At 31.8% G+C, this 19,681-nt stretch overlaps 3 protein-coding genes across 7 annotated transcripts in view; 2 read left to right on the top strand and 1 right to left on the bottom strand.

Annotated features, from left to right (window-relative positions):
* Nucleotides 1–379: 379 nt before the first annotated feature.
* LOC143196224 (uncharacterized) lies at nucleotides 380–7,160 on the top strand. Of its 2 annotated transcripts, XM_076403881.1 has the most exons (17): nucleotides 380–581; nucleotides 661–706; nucleotides 762–859; nucleotides 909–1,004; nucleotides 1,066–1,302; nucleotides 1,356–1,463; nucleotides 1,527–1,674; nucleotides 1,729–1,851; nucleotides 1,908–2,083; nucleotides 2,141–2,348; nucleotides 3,151–3,228; nucleotides 4,516–4,789; nucleotides 4,845–5,008; nucleotides 5,071–5,245; nucleotides 6,228–6,440; nucleotides 6,503–6,670; nucleotides 6,740–7,160. In XM_076403881.1, exons 1-17 carry the CDS (start codon nucleotides 568–570, stop codon nucleotides 6,904–6,906), a joined length of 2,493 nt encoding a protein of 830 aa, XP_076259996.1. In that variant the 5' UTR covers nucleotides 380–567; the 3' UTR covers nucleotides 6,907–7,160. The 2 variants fall into 2 exon arrangements, with proteins under 2 accessions (XP_076259996.1, XP_076259995.1); XM_076403880.1 differs by having other exon boundaries at nucleotides 508–706.
* LOC143196238 (uncharacterized) lies at nucleotides 6,725–11,887 on the bottom strand. Of its 2 annotated transcripts, XM_076403898.1 has the most exons (3): nucleotides 9,937–10,298; nucleotides 9,748–9,876; nucleotides 8,736–9,282 (listed from the first exon to the last, which is right to left on the bottom strand). In XM_076403898.1, exons 1-3 carry the CDS (start codon nucleotides 10,159–10,161, stop codon nucleotides 8,857–8,859), a joined length of 780 nt encoding a protein of 259 aa, XP_076260013.1. In that variant the 5' UTR covers nucleotides 10,162–10,298; the 3' UTR covers nucleotides 8,736–8,856. The 2 variants fall into 2 exon arrangements, with proteins under 2 accessions (XP_076260014.1, XP_076260013.1); XM_076403899.1 differs by lacking the exons at nucleotides 9,748–9,876; nucleotides 9,937–10,298 and adding an exon at nucleotides 11,533–11,887 and having other exon boundaries at nucleotides 6,725–9,282.
* Nucleotides 11,888–13,359: 1,472 nt separating this feature from the next.
* LOC143196236 (ephrin-A4) overlaps nucleotides 13,360–19,681 on the top strand; it is an 808,497-nt gene continuing 802,175 nt past the window's right edge. The window contains exons 1-2 of one of the 3 annotated variants that reach the window (XM_076403896.1): nucleotides 13,398–13,457; nucleotides 13,589–13,925. The gene's annotated coding sequence lies outside the window, so the exon portion shown is untranslated. Of the gene's footprint in view, nucleotides 13,926–19,681 lie in introns of all 3 variants that reach the window. The other 2 variants (XM_076403895.1, XM_076403897.1) reach the window with 2 other exon arrangements.

A 19,681-nucleotide genomic window follows, 5' to 3' on the forward strand; every position in this document is an offset into this window, starting at 1 on the left:
GCGACGTTTTGACCTCATACATTTCGATGACACATATACAAAAAAACTTTAATGGACTATATATTGTTTTGTTTACGTTTAATATTAAGATATGATTAGGGTCACAAAATATACATACATATACAATATATATACAAAATATATAAGATTGTGTTTGTTATATATATATATATATATATGGTATGCAATAGAACAAACACAAACTTTTTCGTATATTAGTAATAAAACCTTTTTTGAATTAAACTAAATAACACCATTTTTATTATGTATATAAATTGCAGAGCAATAAATATGTTAAGAATAGTCTAAATTACAGGAATACTTATTTTACTTATTTTGTGTTTGTGTCTTGTTCGAAAAAGAACTATATAGTTTGGCAACAGTTTACATTAAAATTTGGCAACATCATCATTTGAAATTGGCAGACCTTTTTTATCATATTCTTGTGTGTTTACGGTTTTCAATTTCATTATTTCGTAGTGTTAACCGGGGTAGTTGGGTGTTAAAAAGTTGGATTTTCCTGTTTATAGTTGAAGACCGTATTGATTGTATCAAATATTATAAGTTATGGATTCCTCACAGTAAGAGCAAAAAATAAATATTATATGCATAAAAAATATCTTGTCTTTACATTTTATTAATGTTTACACTTATTTTTAGAAATTTCTATGCAGTTGTAAGAGGAGAAGACAACGGACTGGAACGGGTAAAAAAATATTATAATTTTATATTTTAAATTGTTTTAATTGTAATATCTCTAGGCTGTTTTGAAATCTGAGTTTTCAAAGTTCGGAGATATCCAAAAGATCTTTATTAATCATAGTCAGAATTTTGCAAAAGTATATTTTAATAGCGAAGAGTAAGTTTAGTTACATATCAATATTCCATATATTTAATTGTTTTTTAAGGAGTGTTAAAGAAGCTTGCAAGCATTTGAATGGCAAAAAAAGCTTTTCAGTAGAATATTTGAGAACTAGTCATAGTAAACGACCAAGGAATGTTAGGTAAATTAAATTTTAGCCTCATTTAGGTCTTGTGTTAATTAAAATAAATTTGGTGTTTTAGTAAGAGCTCTGAAGACCCAGAAGATTTCAGAGATGTTTGTAGTATCTCAAGTCATAGTTTGAATGGCATTGACTGTGCTTCTGATTCTGAATATATCTATGTTGATTGCCATGGACGACCTGTAGAGGTCCTTGAGGGGGATGATGGAAAATTATATGTTAGTTTAGATCATATACGGAGAGCTGGCTTTGAATTATTTCTAAAAGATAGTTATGACAATGCAGTCATTACTCAAGAGTAAGGTTATTAGTCAAGTGTATAAAGCTGATACAAACTTAATTTATTTTTAGTATTGATTTAAAACATTTTATGAGTTATATGTTAAACCAAGGCATGAGATATGCTTTGAAATACAAGAAAATTTTCAATGAGAAGGAAGTTTGTAACACTTTTGAGAAGTAAGTTTTATATTGGCATTGAAATGGTATTATTGATACACATACTGCTGTTTTTTAATTCAGGGTCAAGGAAATTTTAGAGAACAGGTCACTTAACAAGGTAGAGGGTCATTCAAAAAATTTAGTTATTAAAAAAAATATAGATCAAGCAGTTAATGGGTTTCATAAAGATTCAAAATCTGCAAAAAATGAAGGACAGACAAAGAATAATGTAAGATATCTGAAATATAAAAATGGATAATTGTTAACCATTTTTTAATTTTAGAATAAGGTACTTTCTAGTGATCATAACGATAAAAATCATAGGAGAAATCAAAATCAAGCAAATACTTGGCAACTAAAAAAACCATTAGAAAATATAAGCCTTGAAATGGGCGTTACATACAAGGTATTCTAATAGATTAATTCAAAGTTAATAGTGACTAATGTTATTGAATTATCTAGATTAAGGTAACTGCAGTTAGAATGGACAAAAAGACAGTGTTCTATGCCCAACTATATAACAATCAATCGTTAGTTGATAGAATTAATGGTCAGATAAATAGTTCAGACAGCAAAAATGAAGAAATTAAAAATCCACGAGAACGAACTGTAGGCATTGCCTATCATAATAATTCCTGGTAAGTTATGATGTTAGTTATATAAAAATCAAAATTGTGTATCATTGTGTTTTGTAGGTATAGAAGTCAAGTGATTAAGGTGAGGGAACGTCAAGTCACTGTAAGATTGCTCGATTTTGGTTACAGAGTAAACATTAATGTACCGTTACGCTTCTTATCTGAAAAGAGTCGATGGCCAGCCCAAGCCATCAAACTAATCTTGGGTAATCAAGATAATCACGAAATAAATGAAGGGGACATATTGGAGATCGAAATTAAAAAAGTGGTAAGTGTGCATACATGTTTATAGCAATCCTCATAGTTATTTTTTCTTAATTCTCACATCTGAACTTTTTATTAATCGTTGAAATTAAACTAGTGACGAGAACAATCGAATGAAAATTACCGTAACATTTAATAGTTGTCAAAAATTCAAACCATTCCATTGTTGGAAACTAATAACGTTTGATTATAAATTATATAATAGGAATATCTATTATTGCCAAGTTTATCATTTATCAACGATAATGTTCGAGATATTTTGATTCTTTTTGATTAGGACCCTAATTGTTATAAAAATGTAATTAATAACAATATATCATGGCAATTCGGATTTGTCATGTGTGAGATTATGTAAATGTGTATCTTTCTTTTAGTATCTCTCTCTTTCTCTGTTATATTTTTTGAATACATGTTTGCAGAAATTTGATGTCCATTATAGTAAGAGATCTATTAAAAGATTTTTCACCTTTGAATATAATTCTTTATTTTATTTTGTTATTCTTAAACAAGTATTAACCAACATTAAAATTATATATAAAACATTAAGAACTATTATTTAAACTAAATACATAAGTTAAGTGCATATGATTGTAAGATGTTATTAATTCATGTTAAATTTTTAATTTGTAATTTTGTTATTTACCATATTAAATGTGGTCATAAGGTTCTAATTCATAAATTATGTAAGAATGTTGTATATAATTTCATTCATGTCTCCCATAAAACAATTAATAAAATAGCTATAATGATTTCTATATACTCTATAGAAACTATAAGGCAATGTGGTAATTAGAATTTTGTTTTAGTATGAAAATGCTTTCCTCGTATCTATCAAAGATGGTAATGTATCGGAAGCAGATAGCTCTGAATCATGTTTTACACAGGTAAGCAAAGAAATCATATATATTCAGGCTAGGAATTTATTCTTATTAGTGGCCACGATTTTATTAAGTATCAGATTTCTATTTTATGGAACCACTAACAAAATAAAGACAAAAGCTTCTGTTAGTGATATTTTAAAAGTAGACATTCTTTACTTTGTTGTTAAGGTGAGAAATTAAATTGCTTTTTCAATTGAGAAATTTCAGTTTCACGAATACAAATAATATTGCTAGACTAGTACACGTTCTGATTTTCATCAATTTGTAATGTAGACATATCAGAATGGTTCCATCTGTAAATTAACTCATATTCAATGTAACCAGACAACACCTATTTAGCTATGTCGCCAAATACTCAACCAGCTATTTCTAACAATTTTATGTGGATCCTATGACTTAGGAGGAACGAGCCATCAGCAATATGCTTGATTTATATAAATAACACTTTGGTTACATCTTTATATCCCTGATAAGACTGATATCAATTTTAATACTGATGACTTTTCCACTGAATCCTTAGATTTTGCAGAATTTTTACCACTGTTGTTGTTTTTAAAAATTATCTAAACCTTCTCAAAATTGCGTTTTCCATCTTCATCACTTTTCCGTGGCTAAAACCCTATGAAGGGGTATTATTGCTTCTAATGAAGCTAAATGTAGGGAATGTAGATCATTTGGAATGGATCAATCTTTCCGATTTTTATTTCACTTGTTAACACACTATTATTTCTTTAACTTCCTTTTTTTTCACTTTATATTTATCCAACTATCTTGATCTGGGTCTTCCATTTTTAACATTATTAATGGATAATTTTTTAAATATATATATATATATATATATATATATATATATATATATATATATATATTCGCCAATCTCTCCATCATATATTTATATATATATATATATATATATATATATATATATATATATATATATATATATATATATATATATATTGTAATTTCTGATAAAAGTATATGCAGTAACATTAAACATTAAATAGTTCTTTTAATCTTTTTTTATTATTCGTGTTAGCCTATATATTGCATTTATTTCTTATGAAAGCATATTGGTAGCTTCTTGTTTTTAATTTTGCCTCTTGATTTATTATTCTTTCTAGCTCCATCGCTTTGGTGTTATTCTGTATTCTTTCTTATTTACATTTTTATATATTTTTACGACAATGCTGAGCTCCAAACGGCTTGTCAGATGCACCATTGCAATTGGGAAGTCGTCGCTCACCCAGTGTACTTGACTGGACTTGACACTTTTGTCTGTCGTTTTAGATCCCCTCTTCGCCGATTGAACTGAAGCCCGATGAGTCAGTTATGATTGTGGGATTTTCAAAGAATCATCTCACTTTAAGAAATAGGGCATGCGCTGAATTCAGCAAAAACCTCTATACCTATTTGAGTACTTTCAAAATGGTTCCTATAAAAAATCCTAAAATTGGTCAAATCGTTTTGGCTCGCAAAGAAGAATTCGACGGTATGCACCGAGCGATTCTTAAGAAAACTACTGATGGTATGGCTGAAATCGAATATATTGATTACTGTGGCGGTAAGTACTAGTTGTAGATTTTGAGCTGTTTTGTTAAATAGGCAACGTGTTTCAGGCAACACGGTACCCATCGAATCTCTTAAAAATGTAGATAAGGAAATATCGTCCATATCATGCAGCAAAATTGTTTCTCCTCCATACCCTTGTCTGAAAGATATCGATGAAACTGGTGTTGCGTTCTTAAAGGAATTGATCGCACGGAAAACGAAACTGAAAGTGGTATGAATGAAATATTAATTTATCTGCTTTTATATATACTATCTATTAATTTTATTTTAAAGGTACTAGAGAAGGCTCATTTTGATCTTATGTATAACGATGGATCAGATTCAGTATCTCTATCCCAAAAACTTACTAAGACCGAACAGCAGGAGGTAAAGGTACCGGAACCGAAATCAAAACAGTCTGAAGTACAAACCGTTGTTTTGGAAAAGGAGCCATCAATTGACGAAGCCGGTAAGTTTTAACCTTGTCCTCCCTCTTGTTATAATAAATATTTAGTATCAGGTCCAGAAATATACATCTGCTGTTCAATATTTTCGCATTAAAAAGCAATGTTTAATCAACATACCAAACTCTTTTTTCCAATTTACATAAGCTGTAATGCACTGACATGAACGTTTTAAGCTTTCAAACCAAATGTCAAATTGTCAAAAATTTTGAAGGATTTGAAGTTTATTGTCACTAGATTAAGTTTAGTATGTGTAGCGATTTCTATTTACTCGTTTGCTACTATTTGGTCTTGAAGTTTACACGGGAATAGAAAACACTGATTACTTTTTTCTCTAGTAATTTTTCACATCTGGGCATTGTCATTTATACGCACGAACCTCATGGTATCATTTATACGTGCGCTGCCAATCGATTACTTGATGCTGATGAATGTGCGGTTACCTAACAGGTTGTAGGGGTTACTACTACATAAGGTTAGGAGGTGGTGTCACCTATATGTCAGATCCAGGACTTGTTAAGTGGTGTGTTGTATACGAGATAAATTGGACCCGGTGTACAAATATAAATTGCTATTTGTAATTCAGCTGATTAAGAAAGGCTCATTGAATTTTTACACTCTTTTTTTTTGGCGAAGTTGAGGGGTTAGTACCTATTGGTCTATCACTCATGTTGACTGCATGTGAGATTCAATAGGGTTAACTCAGACGGCACCTTGGACTATAACTGGGGCTGTTATAGTTAGTGCTTCTCACATCAAATTAAAATTAACACGTATGTCTTCTAATGTACAGAATTACACACTAATCTGTTTTATTAAAATTATACACACTTTAATTGTGGTGCCATTTGGTCATGGCACCTGTCCCTTCTATTTTAAGCCAATAGTATTAAAGAAATAATTATTGTAAACCCAAAATTTTGTATGATGGATTTCTAGATATTAATTATGCCCATTTTGTAATATGAACGGTATTATGTGTTTCAGTTAAACCAGTTTCCTTAAGTGATATGAATTACATTAAACTAGAAAAGGGTAAGGAACTATATCTATGTTACACATGCAGTGGCAGATCTATCACATTATTGAAAACATCCGATGATGTTGTGAAGTATATGGCACAGCTGGAGGTACTCGATATGAAGGATACTGAACATTTTGCTCCAGAAGTTGAGCAGATGTGTTTGGCTAAACATGAACGTAGGTTGATCTTGTTTTGTGAGTCTCATATTAATATGCCGTTAAAATACATCATTTTACAGACTCGTGGTACAGAGCAACAGTGTTAGAAAGGAATCCGGATGGAAAGAGCTTTGAAGTTTTATTTGTGGATTATGGTAATATTAGTACCGTTCAAAAAGAGGATGTGAGGAAGTTACCACAGGAATTTGCTGCAATTCCAATTTTAGGAATATCTGCCTATTTTGAAGGTGAATTGATTTAAATTTGATCGGTTATAACTAATATTAATGACGATCCTTTGTTCTCCCTTATATCAGGAATTCCAAAGGACCAAGAACAAAAGGTTTACGATCGGTTAAAGGAATTGTTGCCTGACGATTCTATCTTGGAAGTTGATGTAAAGACCGGCATCAACGAGGATTTCGAGTATGGTATCGAAATTCCATCCATATATGCTAAATTGAAAGAAGAAAAACTATTATAAACAATATGGGCAGTGCCACATATTGTTCCATAGTGACTATGTTAAAAAAATAAGTTCAAAAGAGCTTTAAAGGGGTAAGGTATAAAGCAAATATCTTTTTATTTCTTTTGAAAATTGTTTTTTTGTTCACTTTGTATATATACATATACCATTGATTTTTATTCTTTAACAGAAATATTCATTTTAGTTGTATGATATGAGAAAAAGTTTTTATATACCATTTGTTAAATAAAATTACATTAAGTTAAAATGTATATTAGTGTGCTTTTTTTTTCATTGTAACCCCACCAGAAATGTTTTATTAATTTCCTTAGAAATTAACGAAAAAAAGGTAGATTTGATACCCCGATGAAGACATGAAACATTTAACAAGACAAAAATTTATCTCCTTATAACATCCCATAAAGAGATATAGATTGAAACTTCTTTAGAAGCTTCCTAGATTCTTGAACGTAAGTTCGGTTTCTTTCTGGTTTATTTAATTTGTTGGCATATTTTTCTCACTGCTTTCTTTTTAACTTCGAGCCAATCGTCAAACTTAGAATATTCTTTCAGTCGGCATCCATTCGGCTAGTATATTTGATTCTGATTGGTTTTCAACACATCTATTTTTGTTTCATATCTGTCCACCATTAGTTGTTGCTGAGATATGTATAATTTTAAACACTTTTTTTGTGTATGAATTATTCTGTTGCTAAGTCTTTATTTCTATCGCCATCCATACATTATTATTCCCAAATATTTAAACTTGTCTACTAATTCTAATTCTTGCTTTCCAATTTTTCATTTTCTCTTAATACTCTTATTAATTATTCTAGCATATAGTTTTTATCTTATTATAATTACATTATCTTTTAATAGTTACTCTAATCTTTAACTTCTGATCCTACTTGATTCCCATTTATCCTTGTTATGTTTCTATGAATATGTTGAAAACCCTGTCTAAGATAATATCTTTCAATTTTAATCATTTAAGGATTTTGTTATAATCCAACATCTTTATATTCAACAAATTTTGAAAACAAACAATATTTAATACATGAATTCAATCATTTTGATACTTTACTAAATGAAGGCAGATAAAAATTAACAGTTAAGAAGGTAAAACGAGCTGAAAGCTCTTTTCTTAGTAAAATAACATGGGCAGTGTACTATTTAATATCCCACACATTTAGGCATCCTATGTCCTTGACATATTAATATCTGAGTTGTATCGCTGAAAAATCTGCCATAAAATGAACTTTTGTACTGATGAACATATACATGGCATTTTATGCTTTGAACAACCGATTGGATAGTAAACAACAGATTAAGCCCACTGCCCAAATAATATAACTGCCAACATCGATCCTTCTTTATTGAAAAACTCTATAATTGTATATGTATAAGCTGCCTGGTGACTCAACAGCTTTATCAAAACAGCATAAATAATGTTCCTTCTTAAAACACTCATGCTGTGTAAACAAAACAGTAAATTTCTTAATATATATTTACGTAATCATCTCAACCTGAATCTGATTTCATGATAAGTTGCTGCTAGAGAAACACGATCAAAAGGCGCCGATATCGTAGGCTTTATGACATCGGTATCACCATCATAAGTTACGTTTTGCACATAAAGAGTTTGCCATTAATGAGTTAATCACTCATAGGTATGGCGAAAAAAAAACTTTTCTTTTTTGTTCTGTTTTAGATAAATAACTCTTAAACGGTCGACAAATTATTCAATTAGTAGTACGACAAGTTGTACTACAGGTTGGATAGTCAAACGATATATTTATTATTTTGGTCACGCACTAATACGATTTGAACATGAAAGACTTGAAGATTTGTACTGCTTGCCTGCAAACATATATCAAAACAAATTATAGCAGCACTAGCCATCGCGTTATTAACGACATCCACATAACCATGTGGTGACTGGCGAATTTGTGATGACGTATGGATGTCTTACGATCCAGGGTCTGAAGATATACATATACTACTGTCTTCTGTGAGTTTACCCAATTTTGCGTAGAACATCACGTCAGATATCAATTTTTCTGCTATGATTCTTTGATGCCCCTCTACTGCTTTTAATTGATATCCGATTCTCTTACTAGCAATATTACATTCCTCTTCGATGTCACTATTGTTTGACGGCGCCTTATGAGCCAAATACACCGACTCCTGTTTATTTTGCTCGATGCCACTGGTCTTTCTTCTTTTATTCTGTGGAGTTATTATAGTACTAGGAGCCTGTAGAGTGTCTGTAGAATCTTCATTCTTGTTTGAATTTGCTTCCGAATCGCTGGCATAAAAAAATTGTGTCAGAGATTCTTCCGCATGTACTGATTCTGATTCTTCATCATTTTCAGTTTTATTGGGTAAATGGACCTAAAAAACAATATGATTATTTAAAAGGTTTAGAACGGTTAAAAAACACGAAATAAAATAATAATATTTAATTGGATAACACAATTTAATTTCTGGTTCTGGATTAACTCCAGGACGGTTGCAAAAAATAGCATACATTTTCAAAACATATGACAGTACAGTTGGGTTGGTTGCTGCTGTCAATGCAAATTATGAATTTTTATATGTTCGTACGGTTACCAAAGCGTGCGTATCAGATAGGGGAATATAGAATAAAATAGGATAAAAAATATAGATAAAAATAAAATCATTCCCATGATAAGGTAAAGAGCATGGAAAATCTAATGAAGCCATACGATGAAAAAGTCCGGTTTTTCGGGTAATGTAATGGATAATGTTTTCGATATTTTTGCAGCCTATTTCTATAAACACAGTTTAAATCATCGCGAAACAAAACCACTAAAACAATAATAAGAATGTGGTTACCGTTTCGTGTTTACAGTGCCCTTCCAATTCATCGGTAGATTTGTTTTTCCTGCCAGTTTGACAAGTGAATAGAAGCAAATCAAAGTACCATAATGTCGGTTGATATATCTCGCCTCCTTTACATTGTACCTTGTGCGAAATATAATAATGTTATTTCTGTACCCTACTTCTTTCATCGTTTCAATTTACCTTTTTTAGTTCACGCCTAAATGCTGTTCGCATATTATTAATCTTTTTCTTTAAACCCTCAACAGTCGCTTTTGGATTCATTTCCTTTAATTTTTGTAACAAAACATCATAACTTGCATTGCGTTTTTGCTTATTCAAATAGTTATTAGAATTCACATCCCATAAACAGACTTGTTGGCGATAAATATCAATAAACTCGGCCCAAAATGTATGATTAGTTTCCATGTTATTAGTGTTTACTGCTCTGTAAGGTCGACGATCAACGCTAAGAATCTAAAATCCTTTCGACAAGCAGATTGGCGATTTGTCGTTTATCAAACGCGGTTGTACAACAAATTCTTGACCGACCAAACGATTCAACCTTTTCGTACGATTTTCGAGAGGTGCATACTAGGGATGCCGGAAATATCGTTCGATTTTTTGAAAAAAATATTGATATTTTAGTTTGATATTTTCCGACATTCTTTAAAAACATATCGATAGCTTTATAATATTACCAAACTTTAAATTTTAGATGTTTCTCAATCTTTTAAGAAAGTATCGATATTGCTGCCGTCAAAATAATTGTGCTTAAAACTAGAGTTAGAGTGAATAAATATCGATATTGTTACATATTAAGATTTTTGCTAATATTAAAATGGTTAAAAAGAAGTATCAATATGATTTAAAAATATCGAATTTTCTTTTTAGACTAACATTCCTACTTAATGAACAAAATATTGTACTTAATTGGACAGTTGAACGCAGGCGCACTTAAATAAAACAAGACATTGAAGTCTGTATACCTTGCATTGAAAAAATATTTTGTGAATAAAAGACAAAATACAGAGGGTGTTTTGTGGAATAAAACGAATGATGTTTTAAAGATGTTGGCCACAGAAAAAATATCTATTTTAAAAAATATGATTTGGGTGTACGAGATGTTTAAATGAAGTGTCATGAATTTTTAAGACAGTGTAAACATAAGATGTTAATATAAAGAGTGTGAAGTAAACTGAGAACATCAGAATTGAATGATTGATATTTATTACTTTTTTCGGTTTAAATAAATGGAACAGATAAAGATTGAACACGGAAATATTAAATTAATATTCTGTAATCTGTAATCTATGTAAATAACGATTTGCAAATAGTATATTTAAATTATCTAGTCTACCTATTTACTTAGAACGTATTGACGAAAATTAGCCGTACAAGGTATCTACAATATTGCAGGTCGACTAACATAGCATGCTAGTGAAATTAGAATTTATGGTGAAAAAAATTTTAATATCCAAAAGGTGACCCCTGTTAAGACATACTCTTTACAAAATCACTACTTTATATAACATCGATTAAATATTGTTAAATCCTGAACATTATTATTATTATGAATGTTATGAAAATCTGGTTTATTTTTATCCTTTTCATGAGCTGCAGTTCAAATAGCTTTAAAAAGCTTTTATAACTTATGTTTCTATGTGATCACTTCAGAAGTCTTTCAAAAAGCATAATAAGTATAAAAATCATTCTCTGTCTGACTGTTAATGAGTTTCAATTTACTCAATAAATAATAAATGATGAAATAGTTTATGTGTTATGTTTTTATTGTCTTACCTCATTTTTCATATTGTAGTTAATAGACTTATTTTGTCAGTTTTTAAGCTGCACAATAATGTAACTCCAAATTAACAATATAAGGTTGTTTAATGTTTCAACAAAATCACTCTAAAACCAGTAGAATGACTTCACAACCAACCTCAATTGCAGTGTGGTGCAAATTCTGACCAAGAACAACATATTACCGAGTTCACTAGAGAAAACGATTAATTATGATATGAAATTAATTTTGTCCTTCTGTGCTGTGATGTAGTATACACAAAAACACAAATTCTCAAAGGTATTCAGGCTCTCTGGACAGAAACAGAAAAATTTCGGATAAATAAATGCAGTACTACTAATTTATAAAAATAGTTTTTTCTTTCATAAGTAGATATAACTGAATAAACATCGAAAATATTAAAACTGGTGGTTTAAAGATATGAAATAACGAGAGATAAAAACTACTATTCTAACCCCTGGTAATAATAACAACGGCAGGAATGTTTATAGCTGAAAAAATAAAATGTTTGTTTCTAAAACGGGATCCGGTAGTAGAACCTCTAAACTTCTTTTTTGGAAAACAGTAACTACAAAATTAAAGTTAGGTGCGAATAGATAGTGTCAAAATTGTGTTATATACATTTATATATCTTGAATGCTGACCAATTTTAATGCAATTACGCAACAAAAATTCAAATTTACTGGATAGACCAGCAATAATGTCGCATCAGTCGAAATCTCCCGAAAATTGTAAAAAAAAATTAATTAGAATCTTGTTTGGATTTAGTCATAATTTAATCTAACTGAACCATCATTCGGGCATATTTCAAGACTTTCGTTTTAGCCGGTTGAAAATATACAAGTTGAATACCCCAAAGAAAGGAAGTCATAATTATTAAGCTTTTAAAATAGTAATGCATTTAATAGGTATTAATTACAAAGTGATTTTTTTTTCATGACACAGAGTTTTAAAACAAACGGAAGAGTTTTAAGATAAATATTTATTTTCCTGAAAAAATAATCTGCTTCAAAGTCATCGCTATCAACTTGGAATGTCATTGACACCGACAAATATATTATGAATGTATAAAAATAAAATGTTATAACAATTACACTGAAGCGCAGGGGAGAAAATTATACAACAATCATATTTTGTTCATGTAAAACTGCTAACAATTGTTAATAAAACATAACAAAGTTCCTTCACCATTTTAACAATAACATATATAGTTGATATTTGGCAGTTTTAAAATGTTAATTGAATGATATTGATAATGATATTGTTAATTGTAATTAAACGATTGGATTTAATTTTAACTCAGCAATTGACAGAAATTAACCACTTTTCTTGAGTTTTTTAAGAGATAAACGAGATTATCATAAAATACTCTATGGAAATAAATTTATCTGTCTAAATATAGAAGGAAATAGTTTCCTAAAGTTAGTGCGTTCTTCAAGTGTTTATTTATTCATTTCATCACTGATTTTATTTACGATTTGTTATAGGTTTCCTGGTTGTTTTGTCCAAACATTTCAATAAAATGTGAGTTGTTCAGATGCGAAATATGATTAATATACCGATAATTGTTTATTTACGTTGGTTTGAATGTATCCGAACTACTTTTTTTGTAATACATTCTGTTTTAATTTTAGATCAAGTAAACAAACACTCTGAGAAACGAGGAAGAAAATTTCGATTATAGTTTGCTGCCATCTATTAATAGGACTTCAAAGCACGAAGAAGTGTTTGTAAAAAAGAAATCGATCTACAGGTTAAGTTTTGCGGTCAAAGATGGCGCCGCGACCAGATTAAAGTGTACTGAGCGTCTGTTGCCAAGTTTTACAGTGAGAGTTCTGTTTGTACGAAAGTCGTTTTATTGTGGTAAACAATGGCGCTTTGTTTACACTAAGTTGTTTTTATGTTAAGTTTTTAGCTGAGGGTACAATAGCATTGTTTGCCGTTTGATTTATTGAAAGATTATTGTAATATTCCCTGTTATTTTATATTTGTTTGGTTATTTGCTTGGTTTTTTATGAAAAAATGTTTGACAGAGTACTGTTCTTTTTTCAGAATTTGTTTGTGTCGAAGGAACCGAGGCAGGCCGAGAGGGCGGTTGTTGGGAAAGCGCCTGGGGTCGGCGAATTTCCCGACCGAGGAAATAGTCAGGCGCAAGCTGGCAACGGCGAAATTCAGTGACAAAATGGCAATGGGACGTTAGGTTTAGGTCTGAGTTTCGCGCTTGGTTTTTCGCCGTTTTCAAAGGGATAATTCGCGAGTTTTTCGATGGAAAGCAGTGATCTGCGCGTAGTGATCCGTTGCCGACCAGATCCGATCGTTGTGTGTGTGTTTTTCACTCATTTTCAGTGATTTTTTCGCCAAAATGTCCCGTCTATACCGCCGACAATAGGTAAGTTTTCCCCACGAAAGAATCCCCCCTGAACTTTTCCCGATTAAATATGCAGTCGCTGCACATTTTTTACATTTTTCTCGTACGTTCCGGGACCAAAGACTAATTATCGATTTGTCGGCAGGTTGTAAAAGTCAAGCGGGCAGTCCGAGGGGGGAGTTTTAACCCCCCTTTGTTTTTCGTATCGGTTCGGAGCGACTTGTTTATGTTTGCGTAAAGAAAGTGCTTGTCGAATTAGTTTGTCGAGGACGCGGCGATGCTTTTCCTGTAGGAAAAGGGGGAAAGTTGCGAAAATAAACTCCTGTCAGAAGGATGTAGCGTTAGTACGAAACATTGTAGCACGAGCAGACAGCGGGTTCATTCAGGAGCTGTTTAATTTGTTTGTTTGGTAAACAAACTGAAATAAAGCCACAAAAACCTTTCTAGAAATGTTTAGTACGCGTGTAAACCGTATGTGAAATTGTAAATAAACGTTTGGTTAACTACGCCAGTGTCATGCATAGGAAATAATACATGTTTTCGAACATTTACAGTTGTAGTTTTTTTTCTATTCCCCGTCTTTCATCGTTTGCTACCTTGTTTTATCGTCGAAACGATATCGTCTTTGTTTTCGTTCGTTTAATTTTAATATTAAAAGGAGCAGATGGGATGTTGCTGTTCAGAGAGTTGTTAGGGATTTCATAATTTAGTTATCTTAATATTAGGATAACTAATTAATTCTAACAATTTTTATTTTAGTGCAAATATGTCTTTTTAATATTTCCTACATTTTTCCTGTTGAATAATATTCCCTGTTGAACGTGGTGATATTTTATGTCATCTACTCATTTTCATACCTCAGATTTAGTAACTTGATTCGTACACGTTAGAGTCAGAAGGCGTCTAGTTTGGAGAGTACTTTAGAGGTGTGTTCGATGGGAGGTTGGTTGACAGCAGTAGTGATAACTTCATGTAATTTGCGATGATTATTGATTGCGCTAAAAGTACAGTAGGATTTGGATATCCAGTTTTCGTTACGATATCGATGATTCTTTGGAAATAACCGACGATTTTTTTTCGTTTTGGATTATTTTACATTGGGTTATCGCCAATTACGCTACGTCAAATCTTATTTTGGTGAGATAAACATGATAAATGAAATGATAACGATAATGACGGTTTTTGATGGCTGTTAATTAGGAATTTAAATTTCACAACTGTTGATTCATTAATTCCTAGTTCATTTTTTATACGTTAAGGCTGATTTGAATGTTTATATATTTATGGCTTGAGAATTCCTTTGATTGGTATTTTATTTGTTAACTAGATGATCCGTATTACCTACAGCTGTTTTGCAAAATTTCTCAGGCAAAAACAATAGTCACTTCGTCGATTATTGGTGAATTAAACCTTTTTGCGGTCTGATTACGATATTATGGCTCTCAGATTGATTGATTATAAAATAGATTTGTAAGAATTGGTGATCTGCATCTGATAGTGGTAATATCGTTCCTAGTCGGCGATAAATTTGTATTGTCTTGTTAATTTAATTCTGATAGAACTTGCTGAAAATGAAATTGCTTGAAAATGGCAATGCAATTGTCCTACAATATACGTTGAGCTAGACAGTGTCGTTTGGAAATAACTATTATATTTTTAAATTTTGGCTAAGATGTGGTTATATTATTTTCCATCCCACAAAATAATGAGTCAAATAATTCTGGTGGTGGGGCCGATTGTGGCAATTTTGTTTTTTTTCGCTGGCACAACATAACCCAATAGCAAGCGATTGTCATTTACCCAATTATAACGGGTTTGTTGGTCTAGCCAAATTCATTTCTGGATAGAAATTGAATGCTGCTCGTTATTCGTTCAGACTGTGACTGGCACTGAATTGCACAATTTCATTGTGTCGTACTCGCTGTCGTTGTGTTTTGACGAGGACGAATTCTAAGCTTATCCATCTCATTTCTAGTCACTATCGAATGCGAGATACCAATACGACTATTATCATATTCTATCTCTCGCTGGTCATCAGTGTGTTTTGCACGTGAGGTAACTCGTTACATATTTGCTCGACCTTGGCGACCTAATTCAGTTCGTCGGTTTTCATGGGCATTGCTAATATTGTAATAAAAGTAAAGAAAGTTCTCGTGCCATAGATGTACAAAGTATGCTTTGTCATAAATAGTGCTCTCTAATCTACATATTTCAACACTATTCTTGGTAAATGTTTACACTATTGCAATTAGAGTACTAGTTTAAATTTGACACATAGTTATATCATATTTGACAACCAGGTGTACCGGAAAGTTGGTACCGGTTTTTTCGGAAAGTTTGGATCCGAAAAGCTGTTAGTCAGGCGTGGCAAGGTCTGGAGAGTACGACGGGTCCCATCCAAATATTTTCACTGCTTTTTTGATCGTGTTTGCTGTAAAATCGTTTTATCGTGTCTTCGGGCCTATTATGGACGTTTTTCGATCAATGCATGGTTCAAATTGATCACTTATCGTGGGTAGCGATCATTAATTGTTTCACCAAGTCTGAACAGTTCGTAATACTCCACGCCACTTTGGTCTCACCAAGCACAGAGCACTGTGTTGCGACGAAGCTGATTTGGCCTTGGAGTCGATCGGCTGGCTTTGCTAGGCGATAATCATGATTTTTAACGCTTAGCGTTCTCAAAATAATTCCGCTTTTCATCACCCCTCGCTATTCGATGCAGAAATGACTTCGGGGCATGCGTACCTTTGAAGCAGCATTTCACAGACGATTTTTCGATTTTCCATTTGCCTGTCATTCAACTGATGAATTTCTCCATTGCTCGATTACGAACTGATTAGTTGCTAGTTGTTTCTTGAGCCACATTTAACGTTTCTGCCAGTTGTTTTTGAGTTTGCGTTGGGTCTTCATTCAACAACTCTTGCAGTTTCTCATCTTTAAACTTTTTCGGCTTACCAGAACGTTCGCCTTGCATATCGAAATCACAACTTTTACATTTTCGAAACCAGACCTCAGATGTTTCTAAGGTCAGTGTATGCTTAGTTTGCTGGTAGAACCTTAGGTTTCTACCAGCAAACGATGACTTTCAGCGGCTTTTTTCTTCTGGTTATGTAAGAAAAGTAGTGTGTGCCACAAATGTACGTTTTCAGGCATGAAACTTGACATGTTCAAAGATGTATAAACTTATAACTGTGTTACTTTCGCAAAACATAATATACCTAGCTTTGAATCTTGATGTTAGTAAAATTAAATGACATGCGACAGATCATAACACTAATGGCGTCATTTTCTTTCACTGATTGTCACAAAATAACGTACGAGCGTACCCATAGATATTCGAATTTGTGACATTGAAACTATTGATGATATTGACACTTTGTATGGGAAAACAAAATTGTGGTTTTCACTATTTTCCTCGCAGTTATTCCATATTTTCTCACCACAAAAACCTTCCATGCACTTCTACAAATATAGCAAAATACAAATTACTCCAATCGGCCCAGCTATTCTCGAGTTTTAGCGAGATTAACGAACAGTAAATTAATTTTTCAGCTATCACTACTTTTATCATTGCCTAAGCATTATCAAGCTTTCCAGTATCCGGATCCCACAGAATTCCTTGAAATCAAACGGCAACTTTGGGTGGTCCCTTTTTAACATCATAATATTAAAATTACGGGCGATCCTACATTACTTCTTATTTATTACTTCAGTACATCCTGCTATCTTACATTAGATTTATCAGTATAATCTTAATTTATAAAACTAATTTATTACTATTTCTCTGTTGCACTTACATCAATACACAAGCAGAACGAGGGTGGGAGAAATACATCGGTATATATTTCCCAAATTAAAATAAACATGGACTGTTTAAGCTAAGGTCATAGAGTAATAGAGATGCAACCCAATAGAGGACTCTGTTGTAAAGTTTTGCTTTGCCCAACATCCAGAGGACATCCGTAATGGGCCATTCAAGTAATTTGATTGGTCAATTTAAATCTCCATTATAGGCACCTGTAAGAAACATATTTTACTGTGAGGACAGTTGATAATGTTTGGCACGTGACAGCCTTGACGTCATGTTTATTGACCAATGAAATTTAAATAAAAAACAATTTTTTTCTGAAATAAATTTATTAAATTAAATTCAGTTAAATATACATATAAATATAATATTTAAATAAAAATATAATTTGTAAAAATAAATAAATATAAATATAATCTATAACAATAAATATAAATTTATAATGTAAATTTATCTACAAAATATAAATATAATATAAAAATAAATATTGCAAATCAAAATTATCTCTTCCATCTCTCCGTCAGTACTTTTAATATTTTATCCGAAAGATTTTGGAATGTACAATTGAAGGGTTTTAAATTTACTTTTTTTTTTAAACATTTGACAATAATTTTGATATATTATCGACGTGGCAAAATCGCTGAATAAAATAAGACATAGCTCAAAGACCTACTGACTATTTGATATGATATGATAAAACAATTTTGTTAGAATCTGGTGCATGAGATATTGCCTTGCCTCTATAAGATCACTCTCAATTTCTGGGTCTACTGATTTATTCATAATTATATTATTCATATTACCTTCTGGAGTTTGTTCAAATGTTGATGATACTTGCTTCTACCACCCTGGTTGTGAGCCTGGAACGATGGAAATAGGTACTACAAATATAATAAGACAGTTTCGAAATTAATGGTAACAATTATGAACAGAAATGTGACTGACTCCTTCAATTTACCTTCTATATCATTTTGATTTTGATCCATTTGTACAAATTCTGGGCTCGTGGTATTATTTTCACCATCATTAAATTGTTCATAAGTACTTAAAGGAAAGTTTAAATGTATCACAAAAATGTCTCACATGGTAACGATCATAAATCTGTTTCATGTTTAACCCAAGCAGTTTAGGATTTTTAATGTTTGCTACTAAAGATCGCTTTCTTAACGGAAAACGATGATCCATTTCCTCAATATCTCTGCATCCGGACACACAACACTTCCTAGAACGGGAATGCATTTCAACTACTGACTTGTATATAGTAATAAAATAAAATAATAATTTAATGTATAAACGTTATAAAAAGCTAACCACACTGTTCTCAATATAGGGCACATTGAAAATGGCGTGCAAAATAAACAAACCATAGAACGAAATGAACCAATCAGATTCCGTCGCGGCTCTTAGCATAGCGAATAAAACAAGTAATATGTTAAATGTAGCGACATCTACATGTTGGACGTCGCGAAACATTTCGCCAAAATTTCCTATGAAGTGAAATCTTTATTTCTCTATGGCTAAGATACTCTTCAATCTTCTGATTTCCTGCGTGGTAGCCAGTAGCGGTAAGTATAGGGTAGGGTAAAAGTCCCGCTAGCATTTTGGTTTGACACTAAGGTGGGGCAAAAGTCCCGCTGCCATTTTGATTGTGCGCCGTCTTGGTTATGTGACGTTTAGCTCAGTTTCGCTTTAACCATTGTGTTGTGTAGACGTTCAAATTTCATTATTGATAAGAAATAAGATATAATAGACAATAAGACAAGAACGAGCAGAAATAGTGACAATATTTTTTTGAAATAATAGTTTCATTATTGCCACTCAGCGGAAATTGCGTCAATGGTAGCGGGACTTTTGCCTCAAGTTGTATTAGTAATTAATCCAAGAACTTTACTTTGACATCGTTGGATTACTAGTTGGTTTGATGGTTTAGTGCAATCCAATATTTGAACTTCATAACTCAAACTCG

This window comes from Rhynchophorus ferrugineus, unplaced genomic scaffold, assembly GCF_030347505.1.
Source record: "Rhynchophorus ferrugineus isolate W39M unplaced genomic scaffold, kcgeb_rfMv2 rfM4, whole genome shotgun sequence".
In the NCBI taxonomy this organism is placed as follows: domain Eukaryota; kingdom Metazoa; phylum Arthropoda; class Insecta; order Coleoptera; family Curculionidae; genus Rhynchophorus; species Rhynchophorus ferrugineus.